Genomic DNA, 19,674 nt, shown 5'->3' on the forward strand with positions numbered 1-19,674 from the left:
ATAGGAGATGAGACACATTTATTGTTAAAAACCACATCATTCCTGGTAAGCCAAATTGCCCAGCATAAGGCCGCCGCTCCCACAAGAATATGTGCAGAAAATTGTTTATCAATACCCCGCAACCAGTTGCCGAACATATTCCGTGCACTACGTGGTGGATATAAATTCGAAGCTACTTGGACCATAGCCCAAACTGCCTGAGCGAACTTGCACTCAAAAAATAAGTGTTTGATAGACTCGTCATGTTGGCAAAAGACACATGTCTTGGAACCATGCCAGTTTCTCGTGCCAGATTATCTCTAGTTAGGATGACTCCTTTGTTAAGAAACAAGAGGAAAATCTTCACTCTTAGGGGAATTTTTAGCTTCCACAATTTCCTGATATCTACTGGAACATTACAATGAACCATTGCATCATACATGGATTTGACCGAAAATTTGCCATTCTGATGCAAGTTCCATTGAAAAGTGTCCGGCTCATCTGACAGTTGAATGTCCTCCAGGCGAGTGAGTAATTCATTCCATGCTGCCAGACAAGTGCCCAAAAGATCCCTACGGATAGAAATATCGGGGTTTTCCTGTCCTAAGGCTTGTTTGATTGCATTTTCAGGGTAAATTTCAAATTTTGCTTTGTTCAAACAGGTAGAAGCCATTTCACTTTGTTGGTCTTTCAAGGTGCACCTGTATTTGATTACATGTCATTGTATAAAACAAATTAATGATGTGCCAAGCATATGATGCACAGATAGCTGGAAACTGGCCCTTTCATCTTGTAATTACAGAAACTTGTGTGTGCCTTTTATTGACATCTTCGACAGGGAGTCTGTGATGGCCCTTGGTCTTGTTGAACGACTCCAAGACCTTCGACGTAACACAGCTCATCGTATATAACTTTTGTGAAGATATTAAGAAAGATAAGAAACAGAGAGTTGTGCAAGTAGTCATTGAAAAATACAAGCTCCAGAGCCATTAGCTGTTAACAGGCCGGATGATTAATTTAAATTACAGTGGATCGGCCAAGACTTGACCACATCTCACCGATTTGGCCAGCAGGTCTTTCCCTTAAAGATTACCATCTTCCACAAGTCGATGCACACCAACTCAATCAAGCACTAGCATCACGCCATCACCCGCAAGAAACATACAATCTTGAGATCAAGCTACCAACCTGCTGCCATGGCGGAACTGGTTGTTGGGTTGGCCAAGTCCGTGGTGGAGGGCGCTCTGACCAAGGCCCAGTCGGCGATCGAAGAGGAGGCCAAACTCCGGCAGAGCGCGCAGCGCGACCTGGTGTTCATCACCGGCGAGTTTGAAATGATGCACTCATTCCTCAACGTCGCCACCACGGAGCGCGTGGAGAACAAGGTGGTGATGACCTGGGTGCGGCAGGTCCGCGAGCTGGCCTACGATGTGGAGGACTGCATCGAGTTTGTCGTCCACCTCGACACCAAGGCCAGGTGGTGGTGGCGTATGGTACCGTCCTGGTGCATAACGCCGCCACCGACGGCGCTGTCCCTGGAGGAGGCCGTCGATGAGATCGAGCAGCTCAAGGCCAGGGTGGAGGCTGTGAGTACCAGGAACTCGCGCTACAATCTTATCAGTGACTCAGGCTCCAAGCCGGCAGTCACGAATCATCAGCCCATCGCGGCCGGTGCCATCACCCTTGGCACAACCGCATTCAACGTGCTTGCTGAGGCTAGGGACTCTGCGAGGAGGCAACAAGGCTTAGGGGATCTCACCCGGTTGATCACCAAGAAAGGGAAGGACCTTCAGGTGATCACGGTGTGGGGAACAGGAGGTGATCTTGGGATGACCTCCATCATCAGGAAGGCGTACAATGATCCAGAAATCTGCCAGAACTTCCCTTGTCGCGCCTGGGTGAAGCTCATGCACCCTTTCAACCCCCATGAGTTCGTGCAGCGCTTCATGGCACAGGTCTACGCCGCAAAAGCTCGCGGCGGCGAAAAAAAAGGAGCAGGTGTGGGTATAGATGTCCTCACCAAAATGGAGGCCATGCAAGAAGATGTGGTTGCGCTCAGGCGTGAGTTTGTAGAGGAAGTCAACACCAAGACTTACCTCGTCGTCCTGGAGAACCTGACCGACATGGTGGATTGGGATGCCGTAAGGATGTTACTTCCTGACATGAAGAATGGCAGCTGGATCGTCGTGTCCACGCAGCAATTCGAGATTGCAAGCTTGTGCATTGGACACTCGTACCAATCATTGGAACTCAAGCAGTACTCGCCTGAGCACTCCGTATGTGCCTTCTTCAAGGAGGTATGTTATGAAGCACAAAACTTCGTCAATTACTTTCAGGAAATCTTTTTAAGAAAATTATTTTATTTGGTAAGTTAATTTGAACATTAACACCTATAGATTTGAAAACGGATCTAGTTATGACAGCATTTTTATCTGGCAGATCAAGTTATGTATAGATGCAGCTAAATAAAAATTAGAATCTCCACTACACTTCACTATTTATGTCAACAAGTATTGGGAATTGTTGAAAGTTTCTACTTGCTTCAGCTTGGTTTAAATTCTCTCCCTTCCTGAATATAAGACCTTTTAGAGATTTCAATATGGACTACATACGGAGCAAAATGAGTGAATCTACACTCTAAAATATGTTTATACACATCCATATGTAGTCCGTACTGAAATCTCTATAAGGGCTTATATTTAGAAACAGAGGGAGTGTTAATTAGGACTGGAGTATATAGAGGTTATCGCTAGCAATGATTTTTATTACATGATGCTTAACAATGAATTCTGCACCCAAAGTTTTTGGCGGTATTGATGTTAACGAGTACCACTTTTTTTCTGGTATTAGTTAGATGATCACGTTCTCAAATTTCAACCAAACAGTGACTGTTTGATCTGATTTGTACAAATCCGTTGAATTTCACAGGCACAACGATTAACTCTAAGAGGTGATATTTTTAAAAATTATGTTCTTAACATGAAATTTGGCCTGACACTGAATAAAAATAAGCTATTTTTGCAGGAGAATGAAATAAAACTATTTTTTACCAAAAATATACATCAGTGTTTCCTTACTCAGAAGCCAGGATTACAAATGATATTATGTTCAGATATATGCACAATTTACCACAGCCTTAATTAACAAGTTTAATTCATAGGAAGACTCATTTTCTACCTCCTGGATCCACTTATCCAAGGTGTAGAAAAGTGTGGCCACATTCACTGTTGATAGCTTTATGTACTTTGTCCCGATCCTTTTTTTTTAACACCTCTACCCACCTGCAGGGTTCCCAAGACTATGGGGACAAAGAAGAGAAACCAATTGTGTGTCTAGTGAATCCAAATTCGTCCTTGGAAAACCTTTCCCCCGGTAACAAGAATGCAGTCAATGAGTGGATGACAAATTATCCCCTCACTGGACGAGTGTCAGAAATGAATGAACTTCGCACTATTACAGCTAAGGCACGTTTCAAGAATTCACATGTTATATCGGTTTGGGGGATAGCTGGTATTGGGAAATCAGCTCTTGTTAGGCACTTGTACTATGACAGGATGCTGCTCTCAAACCCAATATTTCAGAAGTACAGTTGGGTGGACGTTTCCCATCCTTTTAATCTAAGGGATTTTTCTCGAAGCATACTTTCTGATTTTCTTTCTGAAAAAGACCCAATCAATGAGTGTTGCGAGCTTCTAAGACAATATCATTGTCTTGTTGTTATTGATGATCTCCAGTCTAAAGAAGAGTGGGACTTAATACAGGCGGCCTTGATAACTACTGATTCGAAAAGTGTTATCGTTGTCATTACAACTGAAGCCAGCATCGCCACATATTGCACAAAAAATGAAGAGCAAGTGTTTAATGTCAAAGGTCTAGAAACTATTGCGGCCTTTGATCTCTTCAAGAAACAGGTGTGCTTTCAGCTTAGTAGCTATACTTTCCTGCATGCATAGAAAGTTCAACTTGATATTATACTGTACAAATATCATATATGTCTATGTTAAATGAAAACATTGTACAAAGATTTCAAGTAGGGTGTGCACCCTGGGAGCGAAGACATGCACACATTTCCTACTGAAAAAATATGCATGTACTTGACAGATTCTACAAGCACAAAAAAACAGAAATCTTTGTGTATACAAATTAAATTATATAGTAATTGGAGAAAATAATTACAATTAAGATGCTATAATTATTGGAGTGATTAGGGAGAGCATGGCATTTCTCCGCAACAAATGGATATCAGATGGTTAAGATTTAATTAAAGATTTTGATTGGTCAGATCGAACTGCAAAAGAGTACATCTTTTGTTTCTCTATAATTGCAAAGGAAAATCTCGTTTTTTTGTGCGTATATATTTTATTTCCAAGTGAAATCATTATACTATATAAATTAAAATGTCGGTGTCCTGTTGTTTTATAATGCACAAAGCATGTTTTTAGGCTGGGAAGTAGGAAAAAAATAAATATAATATCACTAAATGTAGACACAATATCTAACGTGTAATTTTAACTATTCAATTTTACATTGGTATGTTAGCAAATATGTTCTTTAAACATGAATAATTTTTTTCTCAACATATTCATTGATACAGTTTTGACCAAACAAATATAAAATATTTTCATATTGTAGTTGTCAATGTTAGAGAAGTACCTTCTGCACCATTTGGAAAGCTATGTTATTTAAGAAGGGGTAGATGCCCCTCTAGTACAGAAATACAAATCAAAACGCTTATTCACAATTATGGGAAAATTATATGTATAGATAAATAATTTCATTTACTTTTTCACTCTTAAATTGTGTCGGTGTGAAAAATATATGTGTTTGTAGAGCACTCACTCTATATTCTGCAACCGAAACATTAGTGTTCAGTGTAACTGATGTCTACTTTGCTAACGAACTTACAATGATTTTTCTTATATTGTTTAAAAAATAGGTACACAGGAAGAAGCCATCATGCCCTTTAAATAATCACAATGATCCCGCGATAGATAAACTTAATTTGAAGTGTGGAGGTCTTCCCAAAGTGATAGTTGCTATAGCTGATTTACTGGCCACACAGACAGTCACGTTGATGGATACTGTACATTCTTTGAATGACAGGTTTATGCACCATCTAGAGACCAATCCGGAGTATGATAGTCTGCAGGGCCTATTTGCTTGGATGCATTCCTACTTCCGTGATTGCCCTGATTCACTCAAGCCATGTATTTTTTACCTATCAATTTTTCCTCGAGACTGCAATATTCGAAGAAGGCGACTAGTAAGGAGGTGGATCGCAGAGGGTTACTCCAGAGACAGCGATAAAAAATCTGCTGAGGAGGAAGGAGAGATGTTTTTCTCCATGCTCCTCGAGCTGAGCATTATCCAGCAGATTCCGCAGTTAGGCAACACAGCAGTCAATGAGACAAGGATGGCAAGATGCCAGGTGAATGGCTTCATCCGCGAGTATATCCTCTCGCGGAGAATGGAAGAGAACCTTGTCTTTGAACTCGGGCCCAATTGTGTCCTAACAACCCAGCGGACAGGGCGCCACCTTATTATATTGAGAGACTGGGCCAGAGACAAAATTGTGTTTGAGAGCATTGACTTCTCGCGGCTACGATCAATGACAGTGTTTGGAAACTGGGAATCATTCTTCATCTCTAAAAGTATGAGGTTGATTCGGGTGCTTGATTTGGAGGATGCATCAGGTTTAAAGGATGATGATCTCAAGAAGATGGTGAAGCGGCTACGCCGCCTTAAATTTCTCTCTTTACGAGGATGCAGTGAGATCTACCATCTGCCTTGTTCACTGGGTGATCTCAGGCAGCTCCAGAGTCTGGATGTGAGATGCACCTCTATAGTCACCTTGCCAGTGAACATCGCCAAGTTACAGAAGCTACAGTACATCCGTGCCGGTACCACGGGCCCAGCATCAACGCCACCTGCTTCATCTAGTTGTTTGCCAGAGTTCCGCAAACGCCGTGGCCTAATTGGTGTTGAGGTTCCAAGGGGGATTGGAAAACTAACGGCACTACACACACTTGGTGTTGTCAATGTCAGTGCTTCAGGGGGAAAGGCCATTGTGGAAGAGCTCAAGAAGCTTACCCAATTGCGTAAGCTCGGAGTGTCTGGAATCAACATGCAGAACAGCAAGGAGTTCTCCTCTGCAATTTCAGGTCATGTGCACTTGGAGTCCTTGTTAGTGCGGCTCGACAAGGACAATCAGCATTCCTTAGATGAGATCTCCCTGCCTTGGGAGAACCTACAGAGTCTTAAACTGTTTGGGCTTGAAGACAAGTTGCCTCTATCAATAAGCAAACTTGACAAGATAAGGAAGTTGGATCTAGAGATGGCCACTTTAGTGCAAAGTGACATTCAGATCCTCGCCAAGCTACCGGAACTATGTATTCTGCGCCTTCAAGTCCAACAAGTTCCAGATGGTATGCTCCATTTTTATGCAGAGATGTATGGAGAGCAGTTGGCCACCTTCAAAAAAGTGAAGATCCTGGAGATTGCTTGCAGCTCCACCGAGTTGCATGTAACTTTCGGATCAAAATCGATGAAGAAGCTTGAGCTGCTCAAGATTGACTACTCCAGTGCATCATATGAGCTTACCGGCCTGACTAATCTATCTGAACTCAAGGAAGTCTTGCTCAAGGGTACCAATGATGAGGCGTTCAGGGCACAATTTGCGAACACCCTTGCCAATCACCCAAAGAGCCCTACAGTCAAGCTGGAGGGACTACCATCATCGTCTTGAAGAGTCATTGTCTTTGTTTCCTTCTTTTTCCAACTATCACTAGTTTTTTTTCATCAATTGGCTTGCATCACACGTGTGCCACATGGTTCAACTATCATTAGTAAGCGGGATGCCAGCCTTTGCAATCCCTTTTTTGTGTGTATACTTGTTTTGCATGTTACTTGTGTACTTAATGGCTTTAAACTTGTGTTTATATCAAAATGTACCATGTCTATGTGCACTCCTGAACGAGTAGTTGGATTGGTGCAAACATTTATTAACCGTGTGCCGTTGTCGATGTGATGCTGGCAACAAACCTGTTACGGTGTGCCAACAAACGAGGCTGGATTACACCACAAGAAAGATTTTTAAATTAATTACCTTCAGTTTTCCTTCCTTTCAATTGTGTTCAATTGATCTCGCCTCTTCTTGGAGTTGAAGTTAGAATCATTTTGCTCATTGTTGTACTGAAGTTTGCTGCTTGCTCCGTTAGTTGATGTGCATCTTTATGACTCTATCAGCAGCATGTACTAGCTCTGGCTTATCCTAGAACTCTTGATTAAACTATGCATGTTCTATTACAGTAACAACAGAGGAGGAATATGGTTCAAGAAAAAATAACAAATGAGGAAACAGTGGATTGGCTACTGACCCAGGATCTACGGGTTTGTCATGTAAATTCAACGCCAATTTATATAGCCGTGTGTGCAATAGTTGGCTTGTTGAATGACCAAAACTTTGTTAAGAAAACAAATCCTATCTTATATTGAAGCCTCGGCAAGTCACCAATTCATCAAACACCTAGAGTGCATTGCCCAACTGGAGGAAAAGGTAGGTTTGTGCGGAGGGAAGGGGGGGGGTTCGAACCTAGGGATAAAGAAGAGGGTGCGGGATAGAAGGACAGGGCAATGCACCCTCTTCTTATAACCTCGGATGGTGGATGCTTTGCCCCATCGAGGTTATAAGATGAATAGTGGATGCGATCCAACGACCCAGGTTCATCTTATAACCTAGACGTATGATCGTGATGATTCAGAATATGCATGTGAAACCAAGGAAGACAAGAAAAACGGTTACCCACAACAGTTGACGTCGACATCCACCAGGGGTGAGATTCGATGTCCCCCATTTCATTTTCGACCTTTTCTTCGACATCTCTCTTCATGAAAAGCCCGTGCCAATCCAGCTGGCTTCCTAGGAAGTCATTGTTGTCAATGTCATCAATCTTCTTCATCTACAAAAAGGAGAGATTGAATAGGCTTTGTGCAACATGATTAGTAGAAACTCGTTGGATGGCTGCAGAAGGACAAGCAATTAGTACCATGTGTAGTGCTAGGCGTGCTGCCTCCCTTTCCCACTCTCTCTTCATCATCATTTCTTAATTTAACTTGGACTGTGCGGCCGCTTCAACAACCTTCACGTAGGCGATGTGGCTATCTCGGGATAATCTGCCCAACCACATTGGAGATGTGGCTATGTTGGCCTTCTTCGAGATAGCTAGTTACCAGAGTGTCTACCACAAGGTTAAAAGGAGGGTGTTGAAGATTGAGAGCTTTTACATATTATTTGGAAAGAAAACCCCCCTCCCTCCCACGTCGCTCCCACGAGCGACCGGGAGGCTATACCTAGCCGCCGCTGCTAGAGGGTGCGGCCGGGAGAAGACCGATCTGCGAATGTGGCGGCGGGGTTTCCCTCGTCCTCATGCCCGGGAGGTCTGGTGCGGGCCAGATCTGTCAACCCCCCCCCCCCCCCCCGCTATGCTGGGTGACGGGCACAGCGGCGTGGCGGTGCCTGGGAGCAGTAGGCGACGACGACCTAGCGTCGGTGTGGCAGGCATCGACGTAGTGGTGATTCTTGCTTTGGGTCATGTCGCGCTCCTTTTCGGTGGCGGTGGTAGAAGTTGCGGATGGCCACACTTGCTGTGACATTTGACTGGTGGCGGTGGCGCCGCAGCAGGGGTGGTCGATGTTTCTCTCCTCTGCTCATAGGACTGGATGCAATGGCCCATTGTGACATGTTGTTCGGTGTTGGAGCTCAGTGCGTGATCCGACATTGGCTGTCTAATGGAGGAAGGGCCGACCCAAGGAAGGAGGGACAAGGCCTCCTAGCTTTGTCAATGCCGAGATGTGGAAGATCTAGATGGGTCGTGTCGGCAGCCCTTGTCGCTGGTGGCAGTCAGGTGGCTACGGCACGGCCGGCGATTGTTGACCTTCTCCTGCCAGGTTCAGGCTGGCTGGGCCTCCTTCTGGTCATTGCTTCATTTTGGGGTTGGAAGGAAGGGTCTTCTACCCTTCATCGGGCGTTCTTGTCTCCATGTCGTGGTGGCGTTGGAGGGGTGATATAGGATGCCGAGGTGGCGGCTCCGATGGTGGGAGCCACAATGCTATTAGACGGGTCGCACAGCTCAGGTGCCGGCTTCGCGGTCATAGCTATGCGGGTGGCGTGGTGACCAGTGCTTGCCGATCGAGGGTGGTTTTGGAGGCGGACAACATGCTGGGGAGTAATTCCTATCTCACTTGGTCCAAGCCGACGGCGGCGGCGGCTGCGGGTATCATCCCCTTCATGAAGGTGCCATCATGGTTCTTTACTCCTTCCGTTTGCTCCGGATGAAAACCATGATCCTTCGGGATCGGGTGGCGACGATGCTCTGGAGTCGTTCACTTCTTGAAGACATCGTCATGGAGTCCACACCTCGTCGGGAGCAGCTTAGCCTCTCTTGACCTCTGTAAAGAACTCCGACAACTTCAAGCAGCGTTCTAATTGTATTCTTTAGTTGGCTTGGAGTGGGGTGGGAGTTGTGTAACTGCTCTTGTGCACTATTGTGTCATGTCTTGGGTGTGTATGGTGTGGTGTCAAGTTGTATGCTCTGAGTTGCCTGATCGTTGCTTTATAAAGTGTTGCACGGGCCTTTTTTGTGAAAAAAGAGGGGGGTGGAGATACTCCTTGCTCACGCTGCGTGAAGACCTAAAATGGGGACTCACTTCCCATTAATGTTGATAACAGTGCAACCAATGATATACATGATCAAACAAATCTAACGATCATTGAACCCCCTCACTCAAAAACCAGACGGAGGAAGGACATGTCCAAACAGTCATAGGCCTTCTGAAAGTGCAGCTTAAGGAACACACACTTTAATCTAATGAATTATCGCATGAAGCGCCAAAATCTTGCGACGGATATTAACTTCCTTTAAAGAAGGCAAAGCGGAAGGGATGCACGAGGCCCTCTGCCACAGAGGCGAGCTCAATCACGTATACCTTAGCGAAGATCCGCTGAAGGACGCTGATCACAGTGATCTGCGTTAAATGAGAAATATTCGTTTGCCCAGATCCACTGAAGGGCGTTGATCACAGTGATGGACCTAAAATGATGAATATCCGTAGCCCCCACTAACTTGATGAGTAAATAAGTTCAATCATTAATTTATATAGTAGTACAACCTGCGAGAGTGACGAGTTGAATGACCAAAAAATCGTCAACTATTTTTTCATGAGAAAATTTCTTGCGTTACCTTGAAGCCTCGTCAAGCCAACAATTTATCAAACACCTCGAGTGCATTGCCCAAACGGCAGGATTCTGAGGTAGGGTAGAGGATCGAACAAGAGTTCGCTGGATAGCATCAACTGGACACATAGTTGGTGATATATCCAGTTTTTGGACTTCCAATGGATGTTAAGATTTGGTTTTTCTTCAGTTTTCCGTTGGCTATCAGTCTGACGCCTGGGGTTGTATTATATATTCGGGCCTGTCAGCTATGACATGCACCAAGCTGTTGATTGTCATCGTATCTAGTCTGTACGTTCTGACGTAATATAAATTTGAGACTGCACTGATCTAGACCATAGTTAAACGCCTCGATCTGCTGGCCCCTCTGTCCTCTCGCCTGGCGTGGTTATCCCGGCTGGACCTGTCGGCCATGACGCGCATCACCTCAATCACACGCTGTTAATTCTGAAGTCTTATCTGCTTTGATCTTCTTAACTATACTTACCAAATTCAATTTTGAAGCCCTAACCAGCTGGATCCAGTCTCATCTTCCCGTGCCTCTCTTCTACTTACTTTGGTTGTATCCAGACAAAACTAACTGCATCCCCTTCGGCAGCCTCGACGACTCACGCTACGTCGACCTAAGCAAAGCTAGCCAGCCTGCACTACTCGAATCACCCCACTGCACTAAGCTGATGTGCATGCACATGACATATTACTAGGCGCACCAGTTTCAACGATCTCAAAACTTCTAGCTGAATCAAACAGAGTGAGAGCCATTTTGGAGCTCCTTTTAAAAAAGAAATATTCAAAAAAATATTTCATGGATACAGTTGCACGCTAAGATAATTTAACATGTGAGCCACACAAAAAAGTGAAATTCATTGATTTTTTTTTGTGTGTGAAAAGGACCCAAATCTATTGAAGAAGTTCACCAAAGGTAGAAAGCACCGTTTCGTGAGACCAAGGGCGAACGAAACCCTAGCCGCCATCCCATCTATTTCCCGGCCCTCTCACTCAAGGGCGTAGCCAGGCCTAGGGCTGCCCGGGCCGTGAAGACGAAATCCTTTGGGGTACTGTAGCTACAATCGTGTATTGTGCCCTGGGCGTGGAGATTTCCTGCCTACGCCACTGCTCTCATTGCCGCCAAGGCACGCGGGGGGGGGGGGGGGGGGGGGAGTCCTTATCGGGGTTCGCCTACTTGCGAAGGAGTTGGAGTGTTGCTACGGGATAACGAAGGATATGTATGCTTCAGTGGCGGTTTTGTCAGGCGGTGCTCGACGGTGACCTTGGTGATCCAAAATTATGATCTACAACGACGCCCTGGCCTAGCTTAGTCATTAGAGAAGATGGAGTCAGGGCATGGTCTTGGACAGTGGCGAGCTTGACACCAGACCCAGACCCAGACATGCCGTGCATGTTTTTTTTAGGGAGTCTTCAAGTTTAGTTTTGGAGGGCAAAGCGGTGGTGCTACTGTTCCAGTGTAGGAATAATGTTCTCCCTGCTCTTTGCTCGTTCCATTGATGTGCCTATCGCCAGTGGAGCCATGTCTCTGCTGGTTCTTCCAAACTTTGGTCAGCTTAGGTTTTCGGTGAATCCATTTGGATTCAGTCGACTTTCATGGTCTTTGGATTTTCTACTTGCCCGCCCAGCCCATGTCGCAGACCATGCAAAAGGAAAAGGAGGTTGTGGCCTCTCGTGCGCGTGGGCTGGCCCAACTAGTTTCTCCCTTGAGCGAGTCGAAATCCAGACTCGCTGAAGGCGAGATATGGGGGTGCCCAATTTCTCTTGCACACTGAATCAAATCCCCTGGCCAGTTAGAAATGTAGATGGCCTAGTTTTTGCCACGACTGTCGTTGGCGTACATCAGTGTTTGTCGACGACCGGGGTATGATGACGGCTGTCGTCGGCATAGCTGCAGCGTTGCCGATGGCTTTTCGTCAGCCGTCGGCATATTAGGTTTTTCCTGTAGTGGAATATCCGTAGCCCCCACTAACTTAATGAGTAAAATCATTCCTTAATAAATTTATATAGTAGTAGAACCTGCGAGAGTTGGTGAGTTGAATGACCAAAAAAGCATCAACTATTTTTTCCTGGGAAGAATTCTTACGTTACCTTGGAGCCTCGGCAAGCCAACTATTCATCAAACAACTTGAGTGCATTGCCCAGTTGAAACAAAAGGTAGGATTATGAGGTAGGGGGGAGGATCTAACCTGGCCACCTGTGGATAAAGGGTGAAGCGTGCATCCCATGCTGTGTGGACGGGATTGAAGCTCAATCAAGCCCTGGGTATGCAACAAGCCTGTTACGGGGTGCTAACATGAACCAGTTCGCTGGACTGCATCAACTGGTCACATGTTTATATTAATTACCTCCAGTTTTGGAACATCCAAAGGATGCTATGTTTGTGTGCTTATTTCTCCACGTGTTATTGTTTTTTCGGGATATTTCTGCTTGTGTCTAATTCTTCTTGTCTCCTCTTGCAGTTAGAAATGGAAGAGGGGCAAACACTTTGCTAATTGTTTTAATCATTGGTATAAATCAAACAGGGAAGGCTTGCCGAAATGTACTCGTGTTTGCCACTTGCTTTGTTAGCTAATTAATTCGCGCCTGTGTTATGCCGCCCACTTACAGTTTTCGCAAGAACCGCATTTGGTTTTTCTTCAGTTTTCCGTTCGATATATGCGTCAGGTCAAGAAGACTATCAGTCTGACGACCCGGGGTATTATATATTCAGATCTGTCAGCTATCACATGTACCAAGTTGTTGACTGTCATCATGCCTAGTCCGTATGTTTGGACTTATATAAATTTGAGACTGCACTGATCTAGACTATAATTAAACGTCTCAATCTGCTGGCCCCTCGGCCCTCTCGCCTAGCGTGGTTAACCCGGCTGGACCTATCGGCCATGATGCGCATCACGTTAATCCAACGTTGTTAATCCTAAAGTCTTGTCTGCTTTGGTCTTCTTAACTAGTAAACTCAAATTTGAAGCTCCAACCAGCTGGATCCAGTCTCATCTTTTTGGGACTCTATTATATTACCTCTGTCCCCAAATGTAAGACGTTTTTGCAGTTGTGGTAAGACATTTTTGCACATCATACACTTATGAGTAGAGGTCGTACTTGGATATTTCCTACGAAAACTAACTGTGTCCCCTTCTACGGCATCAACCACTCGTGCTGCATCGACCTAAGCATCAAAGAAGCCGTAAACCCTACGTCTGGGAAAATGAAAGAAATTTTCATGCAAAATTGAAAGAATTAATTGCGGCCACTGGGATGATATATAACGGACAATCACCTTTCTTGCGGGAAACTAATTAACAAGTGGTCATAAGACAACGAATGAAGGGTTACCTTAAGTACCATTCCACTGGACTAGATGCTCTGATAGATAGAGAAACAATGACTTGTGAGATTTCTAAGGTTAGTCATGCAAAAAGAAAAAACAAGTTTCATTCTGATAATCGAGGCATTGGCTACAACACGCTGATCGATGCAAACATTTGCTAGCGCATCTCACGAATCTGGCCAGTAGGTGCGCCTTGTATTAATTAGATGTTTATAGACGGTAGCTCACTTGAAGATGTATCCGCCATTTTCTCTGGAAAAAAAGATGTATCTATCATTTATGAATGGAATAGATAATTGCCTGTGTGTCAGGCATGAACAGAAACACTATTCCTTTTTTAAGTAGTAGAGATAAAGATAGATTGTACCAAACCAGATTGTCTTCCATGCAGCCTTACTTTCCGTGTTAAATTGCATGCACTAGCTAATTCATGCAAAAGTTTGAAATAAAGGAGAAAGTTGCATATTTCTACCATCCTCTCGTGTTTATACTCTATCAGGCATTAGACCCAGGATCAATGTAGGCCACAATTAATTCAATCTAATACAACGTTTCTGTAGTGCCCAACACGTCTTGGCACTTTCTTTTTTGTTGAGTGAAAGTTACCTTAGTTATTTAACCCACATCCGGGATCTCGTCTGCTACAATCTGTAGGATACAATCAGGTGGCGAGAGAGGCCACTCCATGCAATGTTCAGAACTAACACCCTCTATAGCTAACCTATGCGCTGTAGCATTGGCTGACCGCTTAACAGATGATATATACCTTGGAGGCCGGTCGACCACGAAGAATCTCCTTTATTTCCTCAATATAAGGTCCCATCGCTGAGATTTTTGTGCTTCTCGTTGAGCATCAGCACCACCATTTGATCTCTGCCGCTTGCTTCGTGCTAATTATGGTTCGCGCGATTGTTATCCGGCCACCTACAGTTTTCACAACAACCGGATTTGGCTTTTCTTCAAATTTCTGTTCGATATATGCGTCAGCCGTCAGTTCAAGAAGACTATTAGTCTGACGACCCGGGGTATTATATATTCGGACCTGTCAGCTATCACATGGATCAAACTGTTGATTGTCATCATGTCTACTCTGTACGTTTGGACAGAATATAAATTTGAGACTGCACTGATCTAGACCATAGTTAAACGTCTTGATCTGCTGGCCCCTCGGCCCTCTCGCCTTGCGTTGTTAACCCGGCTGGACCAGTCGACCATGATGCGCATCACGTTAATCCAACGTTGTTAATTCTGAAATCTTGTCAGCTTTGGTCTTCTTAACTAGTATAAATTCATATATGAAGCTCCAAACAGCTGGATCCAGTCTCATCTTCTTGGGACTCTCTTCTCCTTGGAGTTTCGTATGAAAACTAGCAGCATCCCCTTCTACGGCATCGACAAACTCACATATACCTAAGCGTCAAGCTGGCTGCCTGTCCGTGATGAAAGAGTTATATTTGCCTCCACCCACCCCACTGCACTGAGCTAATGTGCATGTACATATACCAGGCGCACTACAAATTCACCGATCTTATGCAAATCTATCCTTTTTGCTGAATCAAACAAGCCCTAAACCCTACGTCCGTGAAACTGAAAGAAATTTTCTTGCCAAAATCGGAAGAACTAATTACGGCCACTAGGAGGATATATAACGGACAGTCAGCTTTCTTCCAGGAACCTGATTAAGATGTGGTCATAAAACAAAGAGTGATGGGTTAAAGTACCATTGGACTGGACTAGATGCTCTGGGAGATATAGAGAAACAATGACTTGTGAGGATAAGGTTAGTCATGCAAATAAAAGTTCCATCCAGATAATCGAGGCATTGGCTAATGCCAAAACTTGCTAGCGCATCTCATGGATCTGGCCAGTAGGTGCACCTTGTTTGAAAATGTCCAATTAATCAGCTGTTTCGACAATAGCTCACCAGTCGATGTGTTTGTTAGGGCAACTCTAACTAGTCGACGCAAATGGGCGTGGTTTTTGTCTTTTTTTTTATCCGTATGAATAGCTAAAAGTACCCGAATCAATATGTTCAACATATAGTGCTACTCTGTTCTAAAAAAATCATATAGTGCTACTCCCTTTTATCCAAAATAGTTGTCCTAGTATTAATTCAAATTTCAACTTAGACCACAACATGCATTTAAAAACCAAGGCACTACAAATTATCAACACGACTATACTGTAATTTTAGTTTCATGAACTCAAACAATGTAGTAATTATAAATTTAATAGATTAAGTTTATCGTCTCTAACTTAAGGCAAGCTATTCTTGACTAAGTAGCAGTACACGTAACAGTATAATTCCTCCTCCAAGTTGGAAAATCGTAGTATCTCAGATAACAGACTCTTAATATATGAAACATTGGTCATGAACTCAAAAAATAGTTAAGTAAACTAGAATCGATTACTTTTGTGCCGTGTAACTTAACGTCATGTTTTCTTACATACATTACATACATCACACCATGTGTAACCATAATATGCCCCTTGTAAGATTCGGAATCGTAGCATTTCACATCAAACACAATCAATATAGAACTTCGAGTTAATATACTCGATATATTTCAGTACTCATGATGTAAAATAATCAAATAACTAAAAGTTGAATAGATAAAGTATCATCGTGTCACTGCACAAAAATTATCCATTTATACATTGCAACGCAGGTAACAGTATTCTTCTATTTCGAGGTTTGAATATCGTAGTATCGCAGAGAAAACACAATTAATATATCCAATATGGCGGGTGAACAAACAAAACAGAGGAATTAAAACATCAATGTGCAAAAGGCAAAAACAACGAGGATATTCGATAAAATATTATAGATTTCAACTATGGTAGAAGAACAAAAAGTTATCAAGAAGAAATATGTAAATATAACTAACCTTTTTGACCATCCGTCCCATAGAACTCCACTTGTCTTCCTGATAATCTTTACCTACTTCAGTAGATTCAAATAATAACTAACTTTACTTCATAATTCTATTTCTTATAACATGAGAGCGAACTAGAAGGAGAGACATAGCAACGAAAGAAGAACAGGGGAAGAAGAGCTAGCTATCTGTACTGCGAATAAATCATTTTCCTTAGGACTTGTATATGTGCCTACCGTATATACCCAACGCGAACAGTTATCTGGCCCCATGGAAAAACAGATATACGGTTAGATATACATAACATTACTGGCATATACCAAGTCTTATACAACGCAAAAAGACAATATATACACATATATGTGGAAATCTTGGCGTAAATCGGTGGCCCACAAATTGCGTGCCCTCACACTTGGGTGCCCTAAATCCTCTCCCCAACAAGCCAATGTGGTTGAAATAAAACCGTGCGTGGTGCATGGAAATTGTGTCTGATGTGTGTGTGTGTGTGTGGCCGCGCGTGCGCGCTGTGAGCAGGCTTCTACATGGGTGATGGGAGTGCAGGAGTGTTTTTAGTCCTGATATAACTCATTTATATCTCCAGAAGTGGGGTTTATACTACTTTGTGACATGCGTAGTTTTTTTCAAAAATAAATTCAGTCTAATCAATGGGCTCACCTATCTTGCAACTTGTTGGATGTCCCATTTGTTCCCCTGTTGTTGCTACGACCATTTATCAGATACAGTTGGTTGGAATTGTACGTTCCTCCATTGTTGCTTTGATCAGTTTATCAGATTATTAAATTGGCTGAATTTGCATTGAGCTTGCTGGTCTTTCTAACTTGCATTCCTTTGTTCCATCAAGTGAACTAAATGCTCCAAATGCTAAAAAACGGAGCGGCAAGATGTGCATGAGCTTCTAGTATAAATCAGACAGCGAAGGCTTGCCAATATGTTGTACTGCGCTAGCTAATTAATTCGCGCCAGTGTTATGCCGCCCACTGCCGGTTTTGGCAACGACCACATTTTGTTTTTCTTCAGTTTTCCGTACGAGATATGCGTTAGGATGAGCGTAGTACTGTATTAGTTGGGCGAGTGATATACCTGTGGCTGTATATTCGGAGCTGTCAGCTATCACATGCATCAAATTGTTGACTGTCACCACGAGTTAGCCTGTACGTTTTGGCTTGATATAAATTTGAGACTGCACTGATCTATACCATAGTTTAACGTCTCGATCTGCTGGCCCCTCGGCCCTCTCGCCTAGCGTGGTTAACCGGCTGGACCTGTCGGCCATGATGGGCATCACGTTAATCCAATGTTGTTAATTCTGAAGTCTTGTCTGCTTTTGTCTTCTTAACTAGTAAATTCAAATTTGAAGCTCCAACCAGCTGGATCCAGTGTCCTCTTCTTGGGACTCTCTTCTACTTGGATGTTTTCTATTGAAACTAGCTGCATCCCCTTCTAGGGCCTCGACAGACTCACATCTAGTACCTAAGCATCAAGCTAGGTCGCCTGTCCGCGATCAAAGAATTATCGCTCCCTCCACCCACCCCACCTCACTGAGCAAATGTACATGTACATATACCACGCCCACTATAATTTCACCGATCTTATGCAAATCTAACTTTTTTGCTGAATCAAACAGGCCCTAAACCCTACGTCCGAGAAACTGTAAGAAATTTTCTTGCCAAATCGGAAGAATTAATTGCAGACACTAGGAGGAAATATAACGGACGATTACCTTTCCTTCCAGGCAGTGGCGAATCTAGCAGGGGGGCTTCAACAGGCTCGAGCCCCCCCTCCAAAAATTGGAAAAGTAAAATTACTAGTATTCGTAACAATTTATTTTACCTTATTTGGAGTAAAGAATTGAGAGTTTTTGACTTTGTCTATACACAATTAACTTTGAGCCCTCCCTTCATTTTCTTCGAAGATTGGCCACTGCTTCCAGGAAGCTGGTTAAGAAGTGGTCATAAGACAAAGAGTGATGTGTTAAAGTACTGTTCCACTGGACTAGACGCTCCGCGAGATAGAGAAACAGTGACTTGTGAGGAACTGAGGATACTAAGGTTAGTCGTGCAAAAAAGAAAGTTCCGTCCGGATAACTGAGTCATTGGCTATACGCGCTAATACGAAGACTAAGCGCATCTCACGAATCTGGCCAGTAGGCGCGCCTTGTTTGAAAATGTGCAATTAATTTGCTGTTTGGGTGGTAGATCACCAGTCAAAGTATCTGCTATTTAAGAATGAATAAAAACAGATTGTACAGCAAAATGAATGTACAAAACTTGATTATCTTCAGTTCAGCCTTACATGCCAGAATTGCTATCGGTATTGAATTGCATGACCACTCAATACATCTAAAAGTCCCTCTCTCTGGCCTTAGACGTAGGATCAATGTAAAACACTACTAATTTTAGTTTTCAATAGCCCTCCTCATGTCTAGGGCTCTAGGCTCTAATAGGCCTTCGACGTAGGATGAATGTTGTCTGTAAATTTTTTCTTAAATATTGTGTTGATCAACTGAACTCCTAACCTCTTGTTTCTAATCCATATTGAATTGTATGCGCCAATAAATTCATCAAAAATCCCAAGTGACAAAAAAGGGCAGACGGTAGTTTGGACTTCAACTCACTTTATAGTCCTGACCATTCTAGTTTCTTTGGCTAAATATCACAGCCCATCTCACAACTCAAACATACAAAACGATATTACTTAACTTGGAAGACAGAAAATTTAATCCATTGGTATTAATATTCTATTTTCGCAACCCATCCTTATTTTACACACTTAACTGGATTTAATCAAATATTACTTTTTGATATGAGACATAAGTTCACCCGGAACTAGAGCACAAACAAATATGTGCAACTTGCTAGCTTTGGACATTGTTTTTTTTTTTTACTTTTTAACCAGCAAGGCCAGTGCAAAGATTAAGAAATCTGAAAGCAGGTTGAGAAATCCCATAGTCACAAGAGAAATAGTGGTTGATTTATGTATCTCATTCCACTGGGCTAGATGCTCTGAGAGATAAGAGGACGAGTGACTTGTAAAGTTTGTAAGGTTAGTCCAGCAAAAAGAAGAGTTCCGTTGGATGATGATTATATAATTTCCCGCGTCAAGCCAAGATTTACACGTGCATCTCATGGATCAGGACAGTACGTACGTCTTGTTTGATGATGTCCACTTAATTAGCTGTTTGGACGGTAGCTCATCGAACAATGCATCTGCTGTTAAATGCTATCCCTTCT

At 43.3% G+C, this 19,674-nt stretch overlaps 1 protein-coding gene across 1 annotated transcript; it reads left to right on the forward strand.

The window, feature by feature from the left end:
• Positions 1-1,025: 1,025 nt before the first annotated feature.
• Positions 1,026-6,936, forward strand: LOC125529952 (disease resistance protein Pik-2). Its single transcript, XM_048694374.2, has 3 exons — positions 1,026-2,276; positions 3,267-3,890; positions 4,916-6,936. Exons 1-3 carry the CDS (start codon positions 1,176-1,178, stop codon positions 6,722-6,724), a joined length of 3,534 nt encoding a protein of 1,177 aa, XP_048550331.2. The 5' UTR covers positions 1,026-1,175; the 3' UTR covers positions 6,725-6,936.
• Positions 6,937-19,674: the final 12,738 nt, after the last annotated feature.

This window comes from Triticum urartu, chromosome 7A (assembly GCF_056163025.1).
Source record: "Triticum urartu cultivar PI428250 chromosome 7A, HENAU_Tu73, whole genome shotgun sequence".
NCBI lineage: Eukaryota > Viridiplantae > Streptophyta > Magnoliopsida > Poales > Poaceae > Triticum > Triticum urartu.